The following is a 27,359-nucleotide window of genomic DNA, read 5'->3' as shown; positions in this document are numbered from 1 at the left end:
AGTCAACGATGACATTAAATGTATAGTCTGTCAAAATTCAGGTGGAACAGAGCTAGGTTGTTGTTTGCATCAATAAGGCCGTTCAGTCATCCACCACCCACTAAGAGAGCAAACAGAAGAGAACAGTGTAACATGGAGCGAGCAACCAAAAGCTCTAGGAGCGCTCCCAGTGATGCACTATAAATTCAGTCTAAATACTCTCACATGAAAGACAGCTGGTTTCTTCACTGGTTATCAATTCCGAGTGTGCAGTAGTGTGGCTAAGGAATGGCCCCAGCATTCAGAAGAGAGGAATCAGTTCAGTTCAGTCACTCAGTCGTGTACAACTCTTTGCGACCCCATGGACTGCAGCACTCCAGGCTTCCCTGTCCATCACCAACTCCCAGAGCTTGCTCAAACTCATGTCCATCAAGTCAGTGATGCCATCCAACCACCTCATTCTCTGTCGTCCCCTTCTCCTCCTACCCTCAATCTTTCCCAGCATCAGGGTCTTTTCCAATGAGTCATTCTTCATCAGGTGGCCAAAGTATTGGAGCTTCAACATTAGTCCCTCCAATGAACACCCAGGACTGATCTCCTTTAGGATGGACTGGTTGGATCTCCTTGCCATCCAAGCGACTCTCAAGAGTCTTCTCCAACATCACAGTTCAAAAACATCAGTTCTTCAATGCTCAGCCTTCTTTATGGTCCAACTCTCACATCCATACATGACTACTGGAAAAACCATAGCTTTGAGTATACGGACTTTTGTTGGCTATTAGCGTCTCCGCTTTTTAATACACTGTATAGGTTAGTCAGAGGGATGCCCAGCCACAAATAGAGTCCTAAGAAAGGATGTGCTTGAGAAGGATTTGGGCCCCTATTGTTTACAGAGAAGTCACTTCAGCCATTTGTGAGATTTTTAAAAACAGATTTTATGCTAAACACATGCTTCCAGTTTGTAATTCCACCAAGAGTATAGATGTGCAGAACTTTAGACCTGAAAGGATTTTATAAGTTCTTCTAGCGCCCCCACCTGGTTGAAGATGGAAGCTGACCCTCTGTGGGCAAGGGCAATGGGGACCCCATTCAGAAAATGTGGCAAGGACTTCTGCCCTTGTGAAACACGGTCAAGCTTTGCCAATATCCAGAAGACACCATATTCAATGAGAGAGAAAGAAAAAAAAACTAAAGGCTGAGGAGTGGGTCTAGTAGATCTCATTCTGATTTAGAGGAAACCGAGTTGTTGAGAGGCGTTTTAAATTATCCGAAACGCACAGCTAATGATCCCCAGAGCTAGGAACACAACTCGGTTCCCCAGGTCAGTGCTCTTTTGCAGTAAAACACCAGGAGTTACTCAGGAGAGTTTGCTTTCTCAGGAGAGTTGTGATGTTCTGTTAGCTCACACTGACATGAACAGCAGTAGCAGTGGTAATCCTGTGATGCTTCTGGAATGCTTTCCAGTGTACAGAGCACGTTTATATGTTTGCTTTGAGTATTACCACCATGGGAATTGTCCTTATGAAATAATATGCTTAGTACACAGACTTGATATGCATCATGATAAAAGGAGAGCCGTAATGGCACTAGTTCGCTAGGTCTCTGTTGTAAACTCACTGCCGTGTTCCAACATCAGGGACCTTGGAGAATAGAGACTTGAGACCCCAGTCTGGTTTGAAAAGCTTTTGTGTTTGCTCCACTTCAGTACTGAATGCTTGTTTGCTTAGTCACTCAGTTGTGTCCGACTCTTTGTGACCCCGTGGACTGTAGCCTGCCAGGCTCCTCTGTCCATGGGATTCTCTAGGCACGAATCCCAGAGTGGGTTGCCATTTCCTCCTCTAGGGGATTGTCCCAACCCAGGGATTGAACCTGTGTCTCCTGTTTCTCTTGCACTGGCAGGTAGATTCTTTACCACTAGTGCTACCTTTAGTATTGAATATCCGCAAATAAAGTGTGTATTTTTCTGCTTACTTATGAAAAATATAAAACTACAGTATCATCAATGATAAGCCATTTTTGAGAACTTGCTATCAGGACAGACACTCAGAAATAAAAAAATGCTATTCTAGGCTTAACATGGAATTGGACTTGGGTTCAAGAAGTGTAAGAAATGAAATAAATAGATAACCATCAGTTCCACTGTTAAGTTTTATTGAGCTTCTGTTAATAGTTCTTTAGTTCAGTTACATTTGGGCTTTTGAGGAATGTGATCTCCCTACTATTATACTTTATTCCAACAGGGAAATATTTTATGACTTCCAACCGGTTTAAAAACAAACATTTAGAGTAGAATATATATCATGAGTTGAATGACCTATACTTGGGTTTCACTTGTCTGTACTTTGATAACATGCTAACACTCATCCAAACCCACTCTCCAAAGTGAAAAGTCAGGAGGAGAAGCTACAGACATAGATTCATAGACTGGTTAATTATTCCCTGTATAGTAAAAAGTCAAGTATATAGAAAATTTGAAAAAATGAAATCTGAAAATAGGTAGAGGAATCTGAGCAAAATCTGGGAGGTAGTGAAGGACAAGGAAGCCTTGGCTGCACTCCATGGGGTCACAGAGAGTCAGACATGACTTAGCGATTGAGCAACCACAGAGGCATCTGAATGGGGAAGGCCTTTTTGGGTCACCTCCTTTTCCTTATCTCGGGGCATTAGCATCTCCTGCTCCCGTGACCTAGGAGGCTCTTCCCCTAGATATCAACATGCTTTGTTCTCATACCTCCTTCAAGTTTTTGCTCAGGGGAAGTGAGGGCTTCTCTGATTGTGTCTTTGAAACCACAGTGCTTTCCAGGGCCCTAACACCTTCTCAGGACTAGCGTGGAAGTGGAGGATGCCTTTCTTTCACTTACTTGTTCTGGGGAACATAACTTTTTTCTGGTCTGTATGTGGGTGACTTCACAGGGCTGCTTGGGATCATAGACTTTACCTCGTCTATTAATTTCTATTATGGGCTTCCCAGGTGGCTCAGTGGTAAAGAATCTGCCTGCCATTGCGAGAAATGCACGTTTGATCCCTGGGTCAGAAAGATCCTCTGGAGAAAGAAGGGGCAACCGACTCCAGTTTCTTTTCTGGGAAATCCCATGGACAGAGGAGCCTGGCGGGCTACAGGCCGTGGGGCTGCAAGGAGTCAGACGTGGCTGAGCGACGGAGCACACAGTCATGTGGCCTGTATCACCACCTGAACAACTGTGTTTCCTTCTGCCTGTTTTTCACATTCTCTGCTCACTCCATGGTCCCTTCACTCGTATAGAAGCTCCGGAAAGGTAGGGATCTTCTTCATGTATTTACAAGTGCTCAAGAAGAGCAGCAGCGGTAGCTAAGGTGAACCACAACGACTGTCTTTTTCTGACATTCATGTCTTTCTTTTTCTTTCTTTTAACCTTTTTTTGGTGCACCATGCAGCTTGTGAAATCTTCCCTGACCAGGGGTTGAACCTGGGCCCCCTCAGTGATAGCTGGTAGCTTACCAGATAAGTACCCTGTGTCTTCCTTTACCCTCATTTCACATTGAATCAGGGAAGCTCGCTGTAGCCAAGCGAATATGGTGGAAGTAGTGGTATATGAGTTCCTAAGTCAGGTAATGAAAGGCACTGCAGCTTCCAGCTTTTTCTCATGGATTTTTAATTCTGGGGAAAGCCGGCTGCCATGTCCTGAGGATGTCCAAGCAGCCCAGAAACCAAGTTGCCAGCACCAACTTGTTAGCCAAGTGACCGAACCATTTTAAAAGGGAATCTTTTAACATTTAGCCTTTGAGTCTCTCAGCAGAGGCCTCAAATATCATGTCTTGGAGACAACCTTTCCCTTCCCTGTAGTGTCTTGTCTGAATTCCTGACCCACAGAAACCATGAGAGATAATACGTGATTTTTATTGCTTTAAGGTAATGCATTTTTGGACTATTTGTTAGCAACAAAAGACGACTAATGTGGTTCCTGGCCTGTGTGTGTGCATATGTGTGTGTGTGTTAGTTGCTCAGTCGTATGTGACTCAATGCGACCCCATGGACTGTAGCCCGCCAGGCTCCTCTGTCCATGGAATTCTCCAGGCAAGAATACTGGAGTGGGGTGCCATTCCCTTCTCCACTCTGGCCCATAGTCAGTTCCTAATAAATATTTATTTGAAGGAAGGGATAAATTAAGGTTTTTTTCCCAATAGATTACTTGATGATCATAATACAATGCCTTTGATTAGCCTAAACACAGCAGTATGAAAAGCCTTTGTTCTCACAGCAACGTTGGTTTGGGGTTTCAAACCTCAAGATATAGATTTGAATCTTGGATCTGTCACTTACTTGTCATTTGGCCTTGTATAATTGACTCAGAGTCCTTGAATTCTTAGTCTTCCTAATCTTTCAGTAAGAAATAATAATGCTGATTATGATTACACTACCAACAGTACCAGAAAGTGCCCTGTTGAGCTCATGAATCCCTGGATCAGAGCTCTCCTGAAGCCTCTGCTACAGCTGTGATTGTCCATTCTGTAAACCAGCCCATCTTTTTTATTATCTGTCAGTTCCTGTTGTTGGCATTACCTGTAGCCAAAAAAACCTTTCTACAAAACATTAACACTGACATATATGACACAATAGCAAACAAAACACTTGGTAACCCCATGGGCCATATAGCCTATCAGGCTCCTCTGTCCATGGGATTCTCCAGACAAGAATACTAGAGTGGGTAGCCATTCCCTTCTCCAGGGGAATCTTCCTGATCCAGGGATCGAACCTGGGTCTCCTGCATTGCAGGTGGAGTCTTTACCATCCAAGCCACCAGGAAAAATGGTGCAAACAAAACAAGATGACACATAATCAGTAAGATACTACATGGTAGTCTTAAGGACAGCAGCTAAGAAGAAAAGCATGTCACTCCACCTTATCAACAGTTTCTGTGAGCTGATGGCAAGGACATCCTAATTTACCTGCCTAGAAAAGTCAGGGAGACCCAAGGGGTTCTATTTTCACAGAAATTTTGGCTTCCGTCAGTGTATTTTAGAAGTCTCAGCTTCTGATTTCCTCTCTATGGTTGCTTTTCGCTGGCTTAGTAGCTTCAAATTCATGTTTTAATGCCTTCAGGGGCCAAGGAGCTATTTGTGCTTCAGAGAAGGTACTCCAAGTGGTCAGGCTGTGTCGTACACAGACATTTAGAAAACAAGCAGCTGGGCTTCTGTGCCTGCTGCCTCACCCTAGGTCCCCAGAGAGTACAAGAGCATCTTCCAAGTCACTTGCCACGATGTCATCACCTTGTTAGAAGGTTCTTCGTTTTGCTCCAGGAACAGAGGACACCATCCTGAGCATGTTGTGAAACACTAATGAAAAACTCTTCTTATGGGATGGAGACTTTTTATTTTTAAGAGCTGAGGATAAAGGCATTTCCAACAGGCCTGAATAGACAGGGTGAAATATGGTGTCTATGTAATTTGGCCTCCTGAGGCCTAGAAAGATGGTGGTTTGAAGCAGTGGTCTGGACTATGTGGAAATTTCACAAATGTGTTTTATTAGCATTGGTCACATAATTTCCTTTATATTAGAATGACCTTGATGGGCATTTTAATTAAGCTGCTATTTATTTTGTGAGTACATATAATAATTGCTTAGTTTTATCCTCTGCTGCTCAGATAACTTGGTCAATAATTGATTTTCTTAGCACAATAATCCAGATTACTTTCTCAATTTTGTACACTTCTTCATGAAAATTTGCTTTGTTTTCTCAATATTCTGCAGAGTTTACATTTATTTATTTTTATAGCTACAAGATGGGACTGAAATAGTTTCTGTGGGAAAAAGTAAAGTCTTTTCTTTAGGTCAGAATTACATATTTGTTTCCAAATATTAAATCAATGCTTTTAATTTTTATTCTTAAGTGGTGTACTTTGTAGCCTTCAGGGCCAAGTCTTGACGTCTGTCAACCCAAGGAAAGAAAGTGTAAGAATACCCTAGGACATATTAGTCTTTGATCAGGTTTAAATCTCAATCTTGACTTTTAGAAAAACAATGGTTATGAAAATCATGCTTTAAGAAAATGAAGATTTTTTCCCCCCTAAATTACCGTATCTCCTTCTTTAGTCTATCAAGGACCATATTCAGTGGGTTCAGGATCCAAAATTTCTTCTACAAGGCAAAGATGACAACTCTCCCACCTAACGAGGGAAGTCAACAAGCTTGCTGACTTAGGGAGATAAAGAGGAAGTAAGAAGTCCCCAACTGGACTCTTTTAGTCAGGAAGGCTGGAAGTCTAGAGGGATTTGGAGAGGTGGTATAGGTGGACTAGAGGGTTAGATGGCACCTTCTCATCCCTATTCACATACTTCTTTCAGGGTTGAATGTTAGTGGAACCATGGAGCGGGGAGGAGGCTTGGAAAGGAGACCTGCCTGAACAGGTCTGAGGACCTGAGATCAGTGGCCCCGCCTCGGGGAGAGCATAGGCCCCTTGGAGAGCCCCAGCTCTCATGGACTTAGGTCCATGTCCATTCTGGCCCCAAAAAGATGGCAAGAAGGTGGTTACAGAAAGCTGCTGGTTCTTCATGGTCTCTGTTTGAAGTGCGAGAGGGTGGCAGTGTGCTTGAGAGAGGACACAAAGTTTCAGAGCATACACTGGATGAACTTGGCCAGAGGTTGTGGTGTTTGAAGACGTCAAGACTGGAGGCAAATGGAGGATGGCAGAGTAGAAGGATGTGTGCTCGTGTCTTCCAGAATCTCAAAATCTCAAACATAGACAGGAGGATGCTGGAACCCACAAAAAAAGAGACCTCACATACAAAGACAAAGAAAAAGCTGCAGCAAGACACAATGTTGATAGGAGGGGAGCAATCACAATAAAGTCAAATCCCCATATCCGCTGGGTGGGTGACCCACAAACTGGAGAATAATATTACCAAAGTTCTCCCACTGTTTTGACAGTTCTAAACCCCATGTCAGGCTTCCTGGCCCAGGGATCTGGCAAAGGGACTGGGAATCCCCAGGGAATCTGACCTTGAAGGCCAGCGGGATTTAATTACAGGACTGGTGGAAACAGAGACTCCACTCTTGGAGAGCACAAACAAAATCTAGCATGCACCAAGACCCAGAGGAAAGAAGCAGTGACCTCACAGAAGAACCAGATCTGCCCGCTCATGTTGGAGGGTCTCCTGTGGAGGCCTGGGTCAGCAGAGGCTCGCCCCTTGGATGGGGGGCGCTGGCAGCAGCACCTGGAAGACGCCCCTTGGTGTAAGTCCTCTTGGAGCTGCCATTAACCCTACTGTAGAGCCCGTAGGCCCCAGAGCTGGGATGAAAGTGAAAGTAAAATTGAAGTCGCTCAGTCGTGCCCGACTCTTTGCGACCCCGTGGACTGTAGCCTACCAGGCTCCTCCATCCATGGGACTTTCCAGGCGAGAATACTGGAGTGGATTGCCATTTCCTTCTCCAGGGGATCTTCCTGACCAAGGGATTGAACCTGGGTCTCCCAGGTTGCAGGCAGATGCTTTACCCTCTGGGAAGCCCAGGGCTGGGTTGCCTCAGGTCAAAGATTGAAAGATCATGTGCTCCAGTGGTAGAAGCCAGAAACCTGATACACCCAGACAAGACCAATTTAGAGCAGTCTCTCTGCTGTGGAGATGGAGATGGGGGGTCTCTAGAGGATAATGAGTTCATCTGAGGATCCCCTCTCCTCTTATGAGGTCATATAAGCGATCTTCCTACCTCTAACTGATATTCACCTGATATACACGGATCTAATCATACTTGTTGTTTATGGCCAAAGACTCTTCTAATTGATACTGGGTGTTAAATATTAGTATTTTGAATTAGTATTGCTCCTATAATATCTCATATTTTCAGAGGGAAAATCATATTAAAAATAACCATTTTAGAGGGAAATTCAGAATTCTCAAAGATAGAGAACTTTATCCAAAGAGACTGAGGATTTACCTAAAGAAACTGCTAAATATTTGGATCACACCAAGCATATCAGTTTGGACTAAAATTAAGTTGTCCTTCCCTTTGCCACTAAGTTAGTTGAAAACCTATAAGGATCAATTAACTGGTAAACAAACTATACTATTTCTGTATGAAATTCAGTGAATTACAACTTTGTGACATTTTCTAGTATACAGGTGATTGGAAAGATCTGGGGACTTCCACTACTAGTTGAATCCATCAACCTAATTCCACATGGTTGTGGATTTTATTTTGCTCACTGCAGTGCTCAAAGTATCTGGCTTATGGTAGGTTCTGAGTAGGTATTGGTTGAAGGAATTACAACTGTAACACAAACCAGGCTTGCAAAGTGCCCTCTAAGAATCCAAGTACAATTTCCACAAAAGCAGAGTGTCCCTGGTGTCATCCATCAGAATCCCTTGTTTTCAACTCCCTCTAGGAACATTTGGTGCCATGTTAGGCACCAGAATTGAAGAGGGACATTTATTAATCAACTAGAGAGGATCCAGAAGTAACAGGCAGGGCCAGATAATTCTGAAAATCACCCCCAAATAAGGAACAGTTGACACTTCTTGAGGAAAAAGTGATTAATGACAGAAAATGCTATTTTCAAATGTTAGAAAGAGTCAGGAACAAATGTATGGTTGCATGTTTGTAGTTAGACCTAATGGAAAGAAATTATGTACAGGCTCAAGATAACAAAGAAGCCTCTGACTTTAACTTTTTTTTTTTCCAGCAAAGTTTAAAAAATATGTATTTATTTCCTTTTGGCCTCGCTGGGTCTTTGTTACTGTGCAGACTTCCCCCGGTTGCGGCGAGCAGGGGTGAGCAGGGGCTCCTCTCCAGATGCAGGGCGTGGGCTTCTTGCTGCAGCGGCTGCTCTTGGGGCGCATGGGCTCCAGGGTGTGCGGGCTTCGGTAGTTGTGGCCCATGGGCTCAGCAGTTCTGGTTCGCCAGCTTGGAGCACAGGTTCAGTAGTTGTGGTGCTTGGGCTTAGTTGCTGCGTGGCATTGGGATCTTCCCAGACCAAGGGCCGAACCCGTGTCTCCTGTTGTTAGCAGGCAGTTTCTTTGCCACTGAGCCACCAAGGAAACCCTTGACTTGCCAATAATGGATGGATTGCTTTGTGAAGCACGATGAGAGATTTAATTGTGTGTTATCTGGCACTTTCTTCTCAGTATTCATTGACACTTACCTCCCTCCCTCTCAATTTACTTTTACATCCTTGAAAGCAAAAAAACAGTAAAATTTGTAACCCTAAGGTTATATTTAAATCTTCATTAAGAATCATGGAGCTTATTAACTGATCATCCATTATCTTAGTCCCTTGGGTCTCAAGGAAGCAAACTCAAGTATGAGAACATAACCTTGACTGTTGAGACTTGATCTCACTTGGATTATCTGATGTCTGTCACAAAGTGAAACTGCAAATTTTGCGTATCAGCCAAGATTTCAGGAGGTTGGTAAAAGCATTGGAAAACTGTCCACATCATGAACAAAACCGTCTATTATTTCTGTTGACAATTGAATAAGAAAAGTTTGAAAGCATGAGGATTTGATAGGTGTTTTAGAGGGAACTCCAGGCATTGACTTTAAATGTCATTGGAATATCAAAGGATGAAGAAAAGTACTTGGCAAAACTTCTAGAGGCTCTTTAATATGTTTATAAATATGATTCTTTTTATATTAGTTTGACAGAAGTCTCTCAAGAGGTGAAAGATATTGCTTCATGTGTTTATGAAATTGAGTTACAAAAATTATCTTAGAAATAGTGAACATTTAATTTTCTGGTTCTATGAATTACACAGGTTGCTGTCAATATAAATGTTGTTAAGTATTAGAAGAAAAAGGGTTTCCTATTATTTTTGCTTTTGTTTTTCAAGATGAATTAAAAACAGAATCTCCCGCCTCTTCTGATTGTGAAATTCAGTCTTAATTTTAGGTAGTGTGAATTTTTACTATCTTTTTTAAAAAACCTCTTTATTTTACACGGAGTATAGCCAGTTAACCATGCTGTGGTGGTCTCGGATGGACAGCATACATACACACGTGCTGTGCTGTGCGTCGTCGCTCAGTCATGTCCGACTCTTTGCGACCACTTGGTCTGTAGCCCGCCAGGCTCCTCTGTCCATGGGGATTCTCCAGGCACGAATACTGGAGTGGGTTTCCATGCCCTCCTCCAGGGGATCTTGCCGACCCAGGGACTGAACTCTGGTCCCCAACGTTGCAGACGGATTCTTTACTATCTGAGCCACCAGGGTATATCCAGCACGAATTATCCTCCTTACTGGGGAATGTGTAAAGCTCTATGTCTCTGTTTTGTCTACTGGGCATGCTTTTTTTTTCCCCTCTTAGTTTGTCAAAAAGGGATACAGCATATCAATCAGATGACCATTATATCTACTACTGTGGGCAACAATCCCTTAGAAGAAATGGAGTAGCCATCATAGTCAACAAAAGAGTCCGAAATGCATTACTTGGATGCACTCTCAAAAATGACAGAATGATCTCTGTTCGTTTCCAAGGCAAGCCATTCAATATCACAATAATCTGAGTCAATGCCCCAACCACTAATGCTGAAGAAGCTGAAGTTGGACAGTTCTATGAAGACCTATATGACCTTCTAGAACTAACACCCAAAAAAGTTGTCCTTTTCATCATTGGGGACTGAAATGCAAAAGTAGGAAGTCAAGAAATACCTGGAGTAACAGGCAAATTTGGCCTTGGAGTAAAGAATGAAGCAGGCCAAAGGCTAACAGAGTTTTGCCAAGAGAAGGCACTGGTCATAGCAAACACCCTCTTCCAATAACACAAGAGAAGACTCTACACATGGACATCACCAGATGGTCAACACCGAAATCAGATTGATTATATTCTTTGCAGAAATACAAATATCTTTTGCAAAGATGGAGAAGCTCTATACAGTCAGCAGAAACAAGACCAGGAGCTGACTGTGGCTCAGATCATGAACTCCTTATTGCAAAATTTAGACTTAAATTGAAGAAAGTAGGGAAAACCACTAGACCGTTCAGTTATGACCTAAATCAATTCCTTTATACAATGAAAATGAAAAATAGATTCAAGGGATTAGATCTGATCGAGTGCCTGAAGAACTATGGATGGAGGTTCATAACATTGTGCAGGAGACAGTGATCAAAACCATCCCCAAGAAAAGGAAATGCAAAAAAGCAAAATGGCTGTCTGAGGAGGCCTTACAGATAACTGAAGGAAAAAAAAATCTGCGAAATGCAAAGGAGAAAAGGAAAGATACACCCATTTGAATGCAGAGTTCCAAATAACAGCAAGGAGAGATAAGAAAGCCTTCCTCAGTGGTCAATGCAAAGAAATAGAAGAAAACAATAGAATGGGAAAGACTAGAGATCTCTTCAAGAAAATTAGAGATACCAAGGGAACATATCATGCAAAGATGGGCACAATAAAGGACAGAAATGGTATGGACCTAACAAGCAGAAGATATTAAGAAAAGTTTGAAAGAATACACAGAACTACACAAAAGAGATCTTAAATGAGCCAGATAACCACAATGGTGTGATCACTCACCTAGAGCCAGACATCCTGGAATGCGAAGTCAAGTGGGGCTTAGGAAGCATCACTACAAACAAAGCTAGTGGAGGTGATGGAATTCCAGTTGAGCTATTTCAAATCCTAAAAGTTGATGCTGTTAAGGAGCTGCACTCAATTTGCCGGCAAATTTGGAAAACTCAGCACAGGACTAGAAAAGGTGAGTTTTCATTCCAATCCCAAAGAAAGGCAATGCCAAAGAATGTTCAAACTACCACACAATTGCACTCATCTCACACGCTAGCAAAGTAATGCTCAAATTCTCCAAGCCAGGCTTTAGCAATACATGAACCATGAACTTCCAGATGTCCAAGCTGGTTTTAGAAAAGGCAGAGGAACCAGAGATCAAATTGCCAGCATCTATTGTATCTAGAAAAAGCAAGAGAATTCCAGAAAAACACCTGCTTCATTGACTATGCCAAAGCCTTTGACTCTGTGGATCACTACAAACTATGGAAAATTCTGAGAGAGATGGGAATACCAGACCACCTTATCTGCCTTTTGAGAAACCTGTATACAGGTTAAGAAACAACAGTTAGAACCAGAAATGGAACAACAGACTGGTTCGAAATTGGGAAAGGAGTACATCAAGGCTGTGTGTTATCACTCTGCTTATTGAAGTGATAGGCAGAGTACATCATCCAAATTGCTGGGCTAGATGAAGCACAAGCTGGAATCCAGATTGCCAGGAGAAATATCAATAACCTCAGATATGGAGATAACACCATCCTTATGGCAGGAAGTAAAGAGGAACTAAAGAGACTTTTGATGAAGCTAAAAGAGGAGAGTGAAAAAAACTGGCTTAAAACTCAACATTCAAAAACAAAGGTCCAGTCCCATCACTTCATGGCAAATAAATGGGGAAACAATGGAAACAGTGAGAGACTTTATTTTCTTGGGTTCTAAAATCGTTGCAGATGGCAACTGCAGCCATGAAATTAAAAGATGCTTGTTCCTTCGAAGAAAAGCTATGACAAACCTAGATGGCATATTAAAAAGCAGACACATTACTTTGCCGACCAATGTCCATATAGTCAGACCTATGATTTTTCCAGTAGTCATGTATAGATGTGAGAGTTGGACTATAAAGAAAGCTGAGTGCTGAAGAATTGATACTTTTGAGCTGTGGTGTTGTAGAAGACTCTTGAGAGTTCCTTGGACTGCAAGGAGATCCAATCAGTCAATCCTAAAGGAAATCAGCCCTAAATATTCATTGAAAGGACTGATGCTAAAGCTGGAACTCCAATACCTTGACCCCCTGATGTGAAGAACTGACTCATTGGAAAAGACCCTGATGCTGGGAAAGACTGAAGGTAGGAGAAGAGGATGACAGAAGACAAGATGGTTGGATGGCATCACAGACTCAATGCACATGCGTTTGAGCAAGCTCCAGGAGACAGTTAAGGACAGAGAACCCTGGCATGCTGCAGCCCGTGGGGTTGCAAAGTGTTGAACATGACTGAGTGACTGAACGACAGCAGCAAATATCAATCAAGAATTACTGTAATTCTACTTGAGTCACCTCTGTGGATGTGAAAGCTATAGTTTCTTGTTTGCCACCAAGCCTAGTGCTAAGGACATTGTAAATAATTAGTGAATAACTTTTTATTCATTTGTTCATTCATGCTGGGCACTCAGGGCAGAAGAATGATTTTGTTCCCTACTTTATGCAATCTATAATTCTGTGGTTGTTCTGAATTAGCAAGTTATTGTTATTAATATGTTCAGTACAGAAATACATTTTATCACAAGTGCAAGTTATGCTCATTGTAGGTGACTTCAAAAAATAAGGAGATAAAGAAGAAACAGGTGTAATTTTAGCACTAGGAGATAAAAGCCAATGATATTTGGAAAATGATGCATGCATACAGATTTTTCTTCCCATGTGTGCATTTAGTACACATTTTTATACATAATATAAATATATACAAATTATGTAAGTATATACAAATATATAGTAATACATTATATAAATATAGATATTTTAAAGATGTTTATACTACATTTACTATTTTATAAATTATGTCATAGATATTTTAAAATAAATATCTATCTATCTATTCATAATGGCCTAAAAATATTCCATTATATGGATATGCCATAATTTATTTATCAAAGTTTTTGCCGTTGGTCATTTATATTGTTTCTGTATTTTTCACTATTATTAACAATATAGTCATCCATATATACATTTTTGTTAATTTATCCATCTGCTTTTTCAGGACAAATACTTTGCACTATGTAAAGCTTGAAATTTTATCTCCTTGAAGATTTAAAATTAAGAATATTAACAGAATTTTTTTTTTTTAGTTTTTTTTTTTAATTTATTTTTTTTTTCCATTTATTTTATTAGTTGGAAGCTAATCACTTTACAGTACCACAGTGGGTCTTGTCATACATTGACATGAATTAGCCATGGATTTACATGTGTTCCCCATCCCGATCCCCCCTCCCACCTCCCTCTCCACCCGATCCCTCTGGGTCTTCCCAGTGCACCAGGCCCGAGCACTTGTCTCATGCATCCAACCTGGGCTGGTGATCTGTTTCACTATAGATAATATACATGTTTCGATGCTGTTCTCTCTAAACATCCCACCCTCACCTTCTCCCACAGAAATTTTAAATGTTAAAAAACAAAGCTGATCTACAGTGCTAGAAGTCAAGATAATGGTTGTTGTTGGGGGTCAGGTGAGTGGAAGGTGACATAAAGGGGTTTCAGGTGCACCTGAACTATTTTGTGGTTGAACCTGAGGCTTGGTTACAAAGGTGTGTTCACTTTGAAAATTTAACACTTTTGACTTGTCACTTTCTACTTTCTTACATTTATGTTGTACATCAATGAAATAAGTAAAAATATGTTATGATTTGCATCCATATTTACATACTTACATAAATTCTAAGAAGTGAATACTATTATCTTTTTTAATTTTTAAAAATTTGTTACTAATTATACTATAGAAAGTTTACACCAGTTCTGACTCCCACAGACAGTATGGAAAATGTGATTTATTTGTGTTCATATTAACACTATCCTAATTTTTCTAATTTGTAGTGACGTATACATTTAAAAATTGAGTGTTTTTCTCTCTTACTTTCTGTTTGGAATATTTTCAAACTCATAGAAAAGTTGAAATAATACAACGATATCTGAAATATTTAATTGTATTATACAATAGTAAAAAAATATCATGGTCATCTTAAATCCCTCATTAGATTTTCCAACTCTTAATTTTTTGCCACTTTTGCTTTTTCTGTCTCTATTTACACACTCATTCACTCTCTCATTCATGTATCTATACACGCATATATGTGTGTGTGTATATATATATGCATTTAATTTTATACTTCTGAATTAATTGAACTGAATGTTTAGACACCATGACAGTTTACCCCTTAAGAATAAGAATATTCTTCTACATAACCACAATACTTTTCTACCACACCTTAAAAAATTAACAAGAACCCTATTATCAAGTAACATCTAGTCCATATAGTCCCACAACCGTACCAAGATAATCTTTTCTAACTGATTTTTTAAAATACAAGATTAAATAAAGTTTACTCACTCATTGCATTTAGCGATTTTTATCTCTTTAGTCTCTTTTTACCTAAAATGGTCCCCTACCACCATTACCCTACCCAGCTTTCTTGTAGGATGTTGGAAGTCTGTGGCACTTGATAGCCTCCTGTTTGTTTTCAGATGTGTTTGACCACGTTTGATTTTGCAGGCTCATACTGCAAAATTATTACAGGTTTTCAGAAGCACATGTATCAGCAACTGTAATAAATTTTCATTTGTGGCTATTGGTTAATCAGAGCAAGACATTGACTCTCCAGTTGGGCACCAGATGTTTATACAAAGGGGGGAAAAAAGGCAGTAAGAGCTTTTAAATCTTACACTCTTCCTCTGATTGTACAAGAAATAATGATGACATTTCAGTCTCTGAAAGATATCGCGAGGATCTTCCTTCATATTCACACGACATGGTCTTCAATGAGTTAGTACAGAGCCAGTTTAAAAGCCCTGCAAGTGCGGTGACAGCCAAGAAGGATATTTTGAAGTTTGAAATGATCCCTATATAAATAGAACGGATCAGCATAACTTTGGGATAAAATTAGCGACAGTTTGTGGGCTCTCTAGCATGTGCCTGTTTGCTTGCTGCTCCTCGCCTGATAAAGCACGACAGAGCTTCCAGAGGGACAGGAAGGATGGACGGCACGGCTGCCCCTATCTCCAAATCTGCAGCTGCCAAGTTAGTTAAGAGAAACTTCCTTGAGGCTCTAAAGTCAAATGACTTTGGAAAATTGAAGGCCATTTTAATCCAAAGACAGATAGATGTGGACACAGTTTTTGAAGTTGAAGATGAGAATATGGTTTTGGCATCTTATAAACAAGGTAAAAAATTAGAGGTGTAATTGTAAAATCGGTAGAAAATGGATTTTTTTTTAGAATGTGCACCATTAGTCACCCAAGGTAAACTGGTAGCTCTTATTGTTTCTTTAAATATATGTTTAAAAAATATTTCTAATGTAATCATTTCTTTCTCTTTAAACTAGACCAAATCATGAGCTGATATATGTATATATGAATATATTATTTTCTTTACTTTCCTTCTCTTTTTTTTCTATATCCCTGTGCCTGGAATTTGAAATCTTGGATAAAAATATTTAGTAATGCAGTTTTCTCCTATTTCTAGCTTTTCTTCTTCCTATAAATGCATAAAGCTTCTCTAGATTATGACTAAATAGATTTCTGAAATCTAATCCAGCCACTGTGACTGGCTTGGAAACAGGCTACTAACTTTGTGTTAACAGGGCCCTTAAAGATATATCATCTCTATGTGCACTTGAAGGAAAAAGGATTTTTGCCCCTATTTGGAGGGTTAATAAGTGGGTAAGGCTACACCTTGATGCACCTTTATGATTCTTGTCATTTAAATGAGTTTTCAGTTCAGGTAGAAACGCTAAAACCAGAAAAGCCAAAAAGTTAACTTTTTTTCCGTGACTGTAGTGAAAGCTTAAAATTGTAGATCTGCTTATTACAGAGTACCTACTTTATGAAGAACTAAGGATAACAAAAATTAGAACCAAATTTCCTTTATCAAGGGATTTTCTGGAACCCATGCTTAATAACTCAGAAATAAATTAGAAGTGAGCAGACTCTGATTTCCCAAATCAGCTAGTTAATGGGGGAATTTGAGTAGCGAGGCCATCTGGTGAGCAGACTGCAAACAAACACCATGTTCAACATCACTTCTGTTTAAACAAAATAGAGGATAAGGTCTTGTGTACAGCATTGAGAGAGATAGCAATTCATTTTTTATGTTTAAAATACTTTCCGTTTGTATATAAATCATCAGCATGATCAGTTTTCAGAAGTGAATACTAATGGTATATATTTCTACATTAATACACTGTCAGTTCTAAAGGAAGCATGGAATAGCTGAAGCAAGTTAGTGTTTATATTTTTTACTTGAGGATTTTATTATAAATTGGCATTGCTATTTTGACTGGAAAATAAGGAAGGGGTCTGTGTTTTCAAAAGTGGTTGATAGAAGCTCTGTTAAGAAGAAAAAGTGTATACTATATGGTTAGATTACTTTCATCTTATGTATTTGTTTAGTGAAAGACTTTCTGAATGCCAAATACATTTTAAGGTATTTTTAAAAACTTATATTTAAGCCTAGAGTAAAATAACTTACATCCAAGTCAGCAGGTAATTTGTGTGACCCTGAGTTGTGAAGACTGCCTTTCCTCATCTCCTGAGCATGCCAAATTGCGTAGATCATGGAAAAGTTCTGAGGTGGTGAGAAAGGGTTTTAGTGGCAGTTTACAGAGAAGGATGCTGTTTCTCTTGCTTCCAATGGTGTCATCATCCTTGAACGAGAGAAAAATGCACTTTAAAATCTTTCTGTCAATATGAGCCGACTCTCTATGATTTTCATAGAGCTAAATTTTCATTCATGCTAATGGGTGTTTTCATAGGACTGTGGGGATGGGGCTTTCAATTAGAGAGAAAGCAAATCACACTCTCTGGTTTTGGGGAAAAAAACAGAACCATTCCATTCCTATGCATGCCAGGTGAATGCGGGAAATGATAGAATTTGTGGTCATATCCTCAGAGTTTATGCAGGAAATCATGAGTATTTGTGCACACGTGTGCATGTCCACATGTACCTATAGGAAGAAATACACTTACTCCGTGTTTAATATGAATACGGGTATAAGACTCTGTCTCTTCAATCTTAATCCCATTTTCTTCAAAGTTTCTTCATATATTTTCACTTGGCTTCCAGCCTAATTATCAAAGCTTTGCTTTTAGTCACGAATGGAAGTGAAGCATAGAATCCTAGTTGCTAGCCAAGCAAAGTAGACCTAAGTGGCTATGTCAATTTCTAAGTCACAGAGGAATTCTCAAGGACTAGTGTAGTGCTGAGCAGGCTACACTGGTCGTTTGTTCTTTAGTTAGTTAGAATTAGTTCCTTTCTGAATAATTCTAATGAATGAGACCCTTTTCTGTGTGGCCTTGAATGGTATGTGACTGGATTAAACTTTGTGAGATTTTATTAAATCACAGCAGACTTCTGGGATGTTGAATGCAGTTGAATTGTTATGCATTAGTTTTTTATTTTTTAAAGCATTTTTGAAAAGCTCTACAACAGAAAAGTGCACAAATTGTAAATGTGCAGCTTGTTTAATTTTCACAAAATGAACAGACGTCTGCAGCCAGCATCCAGATGAAGAAGTTGAATGTTACTGGCTTACTTTGAAAGTGTGGCAGTCTTCAGTTTTTAGTTGCTCAGCCACTCAGTCATGTCCAATTCTTTGTTACCCCGTGGACTGTAGCCTACCAGGCTCCCCTGTCCATGGGATTCTCCAGGCAAGAATACTGGAGTGGGTTACCATTTCCTTCTCCACAGCTTTTAGTTATTTTTGGCTTAATTGGCATGAGAGTATATAAAATCTAGAACATAATATGCCTCCTTTAAATTTGGTTTGTGTAATTAGTAATGGAATTTATACTCAACACTTGATTGTCCTGTGGAAGATCAACAGTGGTACAATTAATCCCAAATAATTTTTGTTTCTTTCAGGATATGTTGTAGCACTTTACATAAGATGTTTAAAAGTGACCACATTTTCACCTAAATTATGGTATGTTTAAGCCAGTATGAAAGTCAGTTTACATTTTTTGTAAAGGCAACTTAAAAATCTCTTGGTGAAGAAATCAACTTGGAATCTTAACAATGCAACTCCAAATCCACAATCTAAATGGAATACCAGTAATCAAAAGTTGACCTCCTAAGCAAATGTAAAATACGGACTTGGTGAGGAAAGTAGAACAAAGTGTCTGGAAATTCACTTCTGCTGCCCTGTCTCATTGAGCAGCTTCTCTCACCTGTGAGACTGAGAACAGATTTAGAAGCTAGCTTCTAGGTCCAGATGGCGGGTCCTGCCTAGCCCCAGCCCCTAATAACGATTCTTTTAAAAAGGGGTGTATTTATTTAGTTATGGCTGTGCTCGGTGTTCATTGCTGCACAGGCCTTTCTCTAGTTGCAGCAAGCAGGGGTGCTCTGAAGTTGCAGTGTCTGGGTTCTCGTTGCAGTGGCTTCTCTTGTTGTGGAGCATGGGCTCTCGGGCTTGTGGCTTCAGCAGTTGTGGCTCGGGAGCTCTAGAGCACAGACTCGGGAGCTGTGGTGCATGGGCTTAGTTGTCCTGCAGCGTGTGGGATCTTCCCAGACCAGGGATGGAACCTATGTCTCCTGCATTAGCAAGCAAATTCTTTAGCACTGAGCCCCCTTGAAGCCCAATAACGATTCTTGGAGACATCTCGTTTTGTTTTTTCAAGCATTTTGAACTTCATAATCAAGTCTTCAGATAAAATCATGTTTTATCAATTAAAAATATGTGTCTAACACTTTGTAAAGCAAACATCAGCAACATTCTGATTGGCATTTGCATTATCTCCTAGAGAATGACTGATATATCGGTCTTAAAATGAAAACAAGTAAGCGAAATGCCATCTACCAGCTGACCACTTTAAAGTGGGAATGATGTGAAGTAAAGTTAAATAATGAACAACTCTTAACTCCCAAATACAATAAACAGTTGAATAGTTAGGAGATGTCAATGATATACTTTATTATGAGCGAAGCACACAACATTCATAGCGAAAACAGGCCTCTAAGAAAATGTAGAGTTATTCTCAGTAGGTGATCTCCATACTGGAAACATGAATATCCATAAAGCTGTTTCCAGAGATTTTTCTCACCGCATGTTTTGATTCTCCTTCAGGTGTATCAGCCTTGGCTCATTAATGTTACAAGAGGAATATCATACTTATCTCTTTGGTATAAAATTCCCTAGTCAGCAAGGTTAATCAGAATCCTTTTATTAATCAGTGTAATGCACTTTAAGTACTTCATTTATGGCCCACAGCCACAGGTTCTTTGGTTGATAGTCATATTTTTAATTAAAATAGCCAATGACTGATTTCACTGAAAAACTTTCTGGCAGGTAATCTATCTACTAAGTAGCAAGAGCCTTCCAAATATCTTGAAAGCTCTTACTTTCACTCTGTTAATGAGTAATCTTCTTATCACCTAATTTTCCTGTCTGCCAGAAATTCACTCTCCTGCTTTCGTATTGCCATCCTAGGGTTCTTTTCCTTTCCTAGATGTTCAAACATTTTTCTTTCAAATTTTACATTGCAAGCTCACTTTTTTCCTTCTTCTCTCCTGGGGGAACTCTGAGATTTATCCTGGAAATATTAGCTATTAAAAAATAGCCAAGAATTGTGCTCCAGTCTATAACCCTTCAGGACTGTGTAAATACGTGGACAGAGCAGAGCAAATGTCTGCTAATCCAGCCATGAGCAGCGTGTGTAACCTTTGGCTGTAATAACAGAGGCTTCTCGTGTGTGGGGTTCTTTGGACTCAGATAACATTATAGCTGAAAACTGTGGCAGATCTAGGGCTTAGCTGAAGGTTTACCAGAAATGTCTACATTCTCCCAAACACTGGAGCAGAACCAACCCCCTCTTTCAAAAGATGACCCAAGTATCCCGCGCCTTACCCTCTTTCCTGAGCCGGCGGGTTGTCTCCTGAATGAGCGATCTCTGATTTAAACTAAACACACACACCCAAACACACACGCGAGAATGGGTCTGCATGTTTTTGTAGGACATAACTCCAGTCCTGTAGAATTTTTGCCTAAAAGTGATATCAGCTTGGAGGTGGACTGCGTGTAGCTTTCAGACCACTGATGGCTGCTTAGAGATTTGTTGCTGCTGTCCTGTCACTAAGTCCTTCCAACTCATTGTGACCCCGTGAACTGCAGCACACCAGGCTTCCCTGTCCTTCACCGTCCCCTGGACTTTGCTCAAACTCATGTCCGTGGAGTCCATGATAGCATCCAACCATCTCATCCTCTCTCATGCCCTTCTCCCCCTGCGCTCAGTCTTTCCCAGTAACAGGGTCTTTTCCAGTGAGTCGGCTCTTCACATCAGGTGGCCCAAGTATTAGAGCTTCAGCTTCAGCATCAGTCCTTCCAATAAATATTAGGGTTGATTTCTTTTAGGATTGACTGGTTTGAGATTTGGGGAGATCAATTATACAAACATGGACACTTCCTGCTACTTAATCTCTGCAAGATATTTATCCTCATCTGTAAAGGGGAAGCTTTGTCAAGACGCCCTCTTAATCTCCTGCATGCTGATTATCTACAATGTTATGAAGGGGAAATTATATAAGCAGATTATGTGTCTTGGTCTGGAAATGGTAAAAAAGTAACTATAGATGCTGTAAATCCAAGTGGACATGGCCTATATTTGAGAGTTCTTTTGGGGATTTGTGCCTTGGAGAAAGAATCTGAATTTTCATCTCTTTTCTTCTCAGTTAAGCTCTTTGCTCAGCAGAGCAAAGCAGAAGGCATCACTGCACATAGACTGCAGACCTGGGGCGAGAACCGAGTGATTTACATTAAGGGGGTCAGTACCTTCCTCACGTCTGGCCCTATCAAGGGCTTTGTTCCTGGGTTTCCCTCCCCGCCCCTCCCGAACTCCTCACCCTGTGTGCAGTCTGAGCATACAGTCAGAGGGCAGCCTGGCCTCTGCAGAGGTGAGCAGAGGGGGCCCTTTGAAAGACAAATGCTAAGAGTGAACCACATTCCGAGTTCTGAAGCCCTAGGACAGTTCTGCTGTGGAAAGAAGAGAGAGTGTGAAAGGGACTCTGCCCAGTTAGTTAACTGTATTTCTGTCATGCTGTGACCATTGGGAGTTACATTTTGGAGGAGAGATTTTGATCTCTTGACTTACCAGCATTGACAGAAGTGTGTTAATAAGTGCTGCATCACTGCGGTTTTTGATGATGGCATCGCCTCATGTTTGGTCCTCAGTGAGGGTGGGTAGGGGGGAAGGACACTCCTGCTCGTTGCTGCACTTGGTACACAGTGACCCGTGGCCGCAGCCTCACTGAAAGTGGTGATTGGGTGTGGGTGGCCTCTTTGCTGTGGGCTGCTGCTTTCTCTCTAGTGGGCTTTCCTGCTTTGCAAGGGCTTGAATCAACCAGAAGCTCTGCCCCACTACCCTCTCCCCCAACCAAAGTTCTGCAATGCAGCATCAAGATACACTGCGAGGGAGGCTGGTCTGTATCCGACAATCTGTCTTCTTCCTAATCTCTCCACTCAGCTCCCTTGGGGCACCCGCTCAGGCATCTTGCTGTCACCCGCCTACAGGAACATTCTTAACGCCCAGGTTCCTTTCTAAGAGAGGTGAGTTGTAGGTGCAGTTCGATTCAGGGAGGCGGCTGAATTCCAAGACCTGGTCCTCTCTGAGCCCAATTTACTGGTTAGTGAGTATGACTATGAGAGACACAGATGTAACTGACGGAGAGGCCGAGGATGACTGATTCAGGTAATAAACAGGCAGGATAGAGTCTCTCGGTGCTATTGGGAATTTAGGGGGAAGAAAAAAACCCAACAAGCAAATGTATTTCCATATCAAAGTGTGACATACTACAGATGAATTCAGAATCTTCTTTCTTTCCTCATGATTTGTGAAGCTGGGTTGGCACTCCACCTAGTCTGATTCCACAAAGACAAAGACAGATGGAAACCCAGCACTGCAGATACCCTGAGTCCATTAGCTTGGACGGAGGCAGACGTCTTACGGCTCCAGCAGGCTGAAAAAGTGGCAGTTTTCTCATCTGGAAAATGAAAGGCTTGGACTGGATAACCTTCCCTCCAGCGCTAACATTCTGTGTTTCTTTGATTTTACATCAAAATGGTGTTTTCTTAATCAGCTCTCTGCTGCTTCCTTTCTGAGATCATTTTTCTTCCCATTGCAGAAGCAGACATGAGTTTCCAATCAGTTGCTGCATAGAGCTGCCTGATCTTTGCTGCTAATCGGCAAGCAAAACACACTCTGGTTTTCAGATCTGGAACCAGCTTCTTTGCAAGAGAGTTAGAAGGGGCTGTCCTTCGCAAGTTGCTTGTAGAGGAAATTTGAGTATTAAGATGACTAGGCGAATTGAGAGAGTAACGTTGAAACATATGCATTACCATATGTAAAATAGACTTCTTGTCGCTCATTGTGTCTGACTCTTTGCGACCCTGTGGACTGCATGCAGCATGCCAGGCTTCCCTGTCCTTCACCATCTCCAAAGGAAATTTGCTGTTTGACACAGGCAACCCAAAGCCAGTGCTCTATGACAAGCCAGATGGGTGGGATGGCGGTGGGAGGTGGGAGGGATGTTCACCAGGGAGGGGACCAGTGTATACTTATGGCTGATTCATGTTGATGTATGGCAGAAATCAACACTATTTACAACAGTATTTACAGCAATATTGTAAAGCAATTATCCTCCAATTAAAAATAAATAACTTTAAAAAAATGGGAAAATTAAATCATGTCATGGGTGAAAAAAAATCGTTAAAAAAAAGATGACTAGATATTGGTGTTAAGTGATTCATTCCTTATCAAAAGCAGGTTGCATACCATATAGCTTAATAACTATGCTTGGAGCATGGATTCAGCATACACAATTAAATGGAAATGTATACATGGACACATGCAAATGTATATACATATCTGCATATCTATATGTGCATGTGTATTTATGCACACACACACACACACACACATAGGCACAGGGTTGATCCTTCCCAGCCCAGACTGTCTGTGACACTATTTGCTTCTTCCAGGGAAATTCCATATCACCAAATACCTTCCATTTTCAGTGTCTGAAATCTGGAATTAGTATATTAGAACTTAATTCTTTTGTATGAATACAGATTCCTACATAAATTCAGATAATCCTAAGAAGGTCATACTTTAAACAATCCTCAGTCTGTGAGACCTTAGTGTAAATTAACTTTGGATTTCTTTTTAAAGAACAACTTTGGATAAGGGAAGAGTTGGAGAAAGAGAAAGTGAAATGATCCTAGAATTTTGAAAGAGATGAAGAGATTAAAATATGTGCGAGAGGGAGTGTGTGTGAATGTGTGTATGTGTGTGTGTGTGTATGTGTCTGTCTAGGTTGGAGGGAAGCCTGTAGAAAAACAAACTTTGAGCTGAGAGTATTCATTCCCTCAGGATTAGTCAGCATTGTGCATGACCTCTTTAAATTATTTTCCCCCCTGAACAGGGGCACCTAGTTTATTTTAATTTTATTTTTATAAATAGTAGTACACACACAAGGGACTAAATTTAAAAGCTCAAAGGGAGCACTCAAGGACAATAAATCTATGTTATTGTCCCCCAACCCCCAGTGTTTGGAGGCCACCAATGCAACCAGTTCCTTGTGTTGCTGCTGCTAAGTCACGTCAGTCGTGTCCAGCTCTGTGTGTCCCCATAGACGGCAGCGCACCAGGCTCCCGTCCCTGGGATTATCCAGGCAAGAATACTGGAGTGGGCTGCCATTTCCTTCTCCAGTGCATGAAAGTGAAAAGTGAAAGTGAAGTCGCTCAGTCATGTCCGACTCTTCGAGACCCCATGGACTGTATAGCCTGCCAGGCTCCTCTGTCCATGGGATTTTCCAGGCAAGAGTACTGGAACGGGCTGCCATTGCCTTATCCGGTTCTTTGTGTTAGGTGTTTATAAATATTTTCTTACATATTAGCATTTATGCACACTTTTCAGCTCCCTGCTTATCTCACTTGATACTGTATCTTGAGATTTTTCCTTATCAGTATACACAGGACTGCCCCCTTCTTTATGATGGCTGTATAGTGTTCCACTGTATGGATGTACATGCTTTATTTAAACAGTCTCCTATTGATGAAGACTGAGGTGGTTTCCTACTGCTGACCATTAAGAACAATGCCGTAGTGCACTGCATGTTGTCCTGGGTCAGGTTGCCAAGATTCATAACTCCCAGGAACTTTGTACTCTTCATAAAGAGTTCAGTACAAGTAGTGTTGCTGGGAGTTGTGTAATACAGTGGCCCTTATATGGCATTTCACACATGAATGAATGTACCTGCAGGATAAATACCCAGGAGTGGCACATAAGTAGCACTTTCCACTTAAATGAGAGAATTTTAATACCTGATCACCAGGCTCACCTTTAATGTGGTCATCATCTTCTGAGTGACTTGCAAATGCTCATTTTTGTTGCCCAGAAGTACTCACAATATTTTAGATTTATTCTGACCTCATCTATCAGTGAAGAATACAACTTTTTACTTCTTTTGTTCTGGGTGTTACACTTTTATTAATGTAGTTAAAGATTGTGTCCGCTTTGGGGCAGCTTCATCTCACTGTCGGCTCATTTTGAGATTATTGTCAACTCCAATCCCTAGTTTTTTCCTCAAATAAATTACCATTAAATCATAATCTTCCTACCTTGTACTTGTATAGTGGAATATTTTTGCAACCTAAAAGCAAACTTTTGATTTACCCAAGTTAAAATGTATTTTGTTGTTTCAGCCGTAGAGTTTCTTCTGAGCTGTCAGATTATATCTACATCTTCAACTGGCCATGAAATATTTCATCTTTCTGTACCTGTTTTTCATTCCCCACTCATAGTGAGCATGATGCCATGGCTCTGGGTATTGACATTGAAAAAAAATGTTTATAAAGTTATCTCTGATGAGCTTAGAGCCTATTACACAGAATGAAGTAAGTCAGAAGGAGAAAGACAAATATTGTACATTAACGCACATATATGAAATCTAGAAAGCTGGTGCCAATGACCCTATGTACAGGGCAGCCAAGGAGACACAGACTTAAAGAACAGACTTTTGGACTCAGTGGGGGAAGGAGAAGGTAGGATGATTTAAGAGAACAGGACTGAAACATGTACATTACCATGTGTAAAATAGATGGCCAGAGGGATTGTGATGTGTGATGCGGGAAGCCAGTGCTCTGTGACAAGCTGCAGGGATGGGTGGGGAGCGAGGTGGGGGGTGTTTAGGAGGGAGAGAACACATTGTCTGCCCATGGCCAGTGCATGTTGATCTATGGCAAAACCCATCACAATATTGTATTATCCTCCGATTGACATAAATAAATTCAGAAAAACATAGACACACAAAGTTAGTTTTGTGATGGCTTGTCAAGATGGCAATTGTTGGACACTTGGAATAAAGGACTAGCTCAGTGTTTAGAAGTCAGAGGTAAGAGGGAAAACGGAAAGGAGAGAGAGAGGGAGGAGCTGGGGTGGGGCGGGGTGGGAGATTTCTAATAACTAATGGGAAAAATTTAAGATCTCAGTTCTAGAAACAACTATGGTTCTCCTGACCAATTGATTTGTATATATAGCTTGTGCTTGCAGGCATAGTTAATTGTGTAACATATCATGTTTTCCTGTCTATTTTGGCTGCTGGGAAGTTCAGAGGAAAATTTAGATTGTGGTTCTAGCATATGGAACACAGTTAACACAGTTTATATTTATTTTGGTCACCTATCTGACCCAGGACCTCTTTTTACTTACCTACCTTAGTTTTCCCATTGCTCTTATTTTGTAGATCACTTTTTAAAAATCTTGTATTGTGTAAAATTTGTAAGCTGCTGTAAATTCTTTAATTCTCCTTTGGAAAGAGGTGTTGTATAAACTGATAGGCAAATAAAATCTTAGTGTGACAAATATTCTAAAGACATCAAATACATTCACACCTTAGCTTGACAGCAGCAGCAACTAGAGGGAAAAAGCACTGTGATGGAATGAAAATTACAAGCTTGTAACAACTTTGAAATCACTCAAGATAATGATTGGGAGTTTAAAAAAATTCTTTAATAAGCATCTCATGTAAGATAAAATGCAATCACATAAATGAAGTCTCAAACAGAAATACTGTGGACAGGCAGGAAGGTAAAGTAAACAAAGGAACAAGATAATAGGGAATAGTAAAGACAGTGAGAACTCGAGAGCCCCAGTCCTGTTTAAATAACTCAAAGAGGCTACTAAGCTAAACATTAGCAGATCCAACAGCTGCTACTTACAACTTCCAAATCATTCCCCCAGTTTTGTAAATGCGTGAAAGTCCCCACTAAGCAGGGAGATATCCTAGGCTAATCCGAGGCTAAACTTTCTTTCCCTTTCTTTTTCAGGTTATTGGTTGCCTAGTTACAAATTAAAGTCTTCCTGGGCCACGGGCCTGCATCTTTCTGTCTTGTTTGGCCACGTGGAATGTCTTCTGGTGCTCCTGGACCACAATGCTACAATCAACTGTAGACCCAATGGGAAAACCCCTCTTCACGTGGCTTGTGAAATGGCCAACTTGGATTGTGTTAAGATCCTCTGTGATCGTGGAGCAAAGCTCAACTGCTACTCCTTAAGTGGACACACAGCTTTACACTTTTGTACAACTCCAAGCTCCATCCTCTGTGCCAAGCAGCTGGTTTGGAGAGGTAAGCCTATCCGGGTGGCTGACCTTGTCAT

General features: G+C 40.7%; 1 protein-coding gene across 1 annotated transcript in view; it reads left to right on the top strand.

The window, feature by feature from the left end:
- Positions 1 to 15,506: 15,506 nt before the first annotated feature.
- ASB4 (ankyrin repeat and SOCS box containing 4) overlaps positions 15,507 to 27,359 on the top strand; it is a 75,972-nt gene continuing 64,119 nt past the window's right edge. Inside the window, exons 1-2 of the mRNA XM_020882693.2 lie at positions 15,507 to 15,875; positions 27,029 to 27,328. Coding sequence (XP_020738352.1) covers positions 15,689 to 15,875; positions 27,029 to 27,328 — 487 coding nt within the window. The 5' untranslated portion in view covers positions 15,507 to 15,688. The remainder of the gene's footprint in view (positions 15,876 to 27,028; positions 27,329 to 27,359) is intronic.

The sequence above is a fragment of the Odocoileus virginianus genome, chromosome 1 (assembly GCF_023699985.2).
Source record: "Odocoileus virginianus isolate 20LAN1187 ecotype Illinois chromosome 1, Ovbor_1.2, whole genome shotgun sequence".
Lineage (NCBI taxonomy): Eukaryota > Metazoa > Chordata > Mammalia > Artiodactyla > Cervidae > Odocoileus > Odocoileus virginianus.
This window is presented reverse-complemented; position numbering and strand designations above follow the sequence as displayed.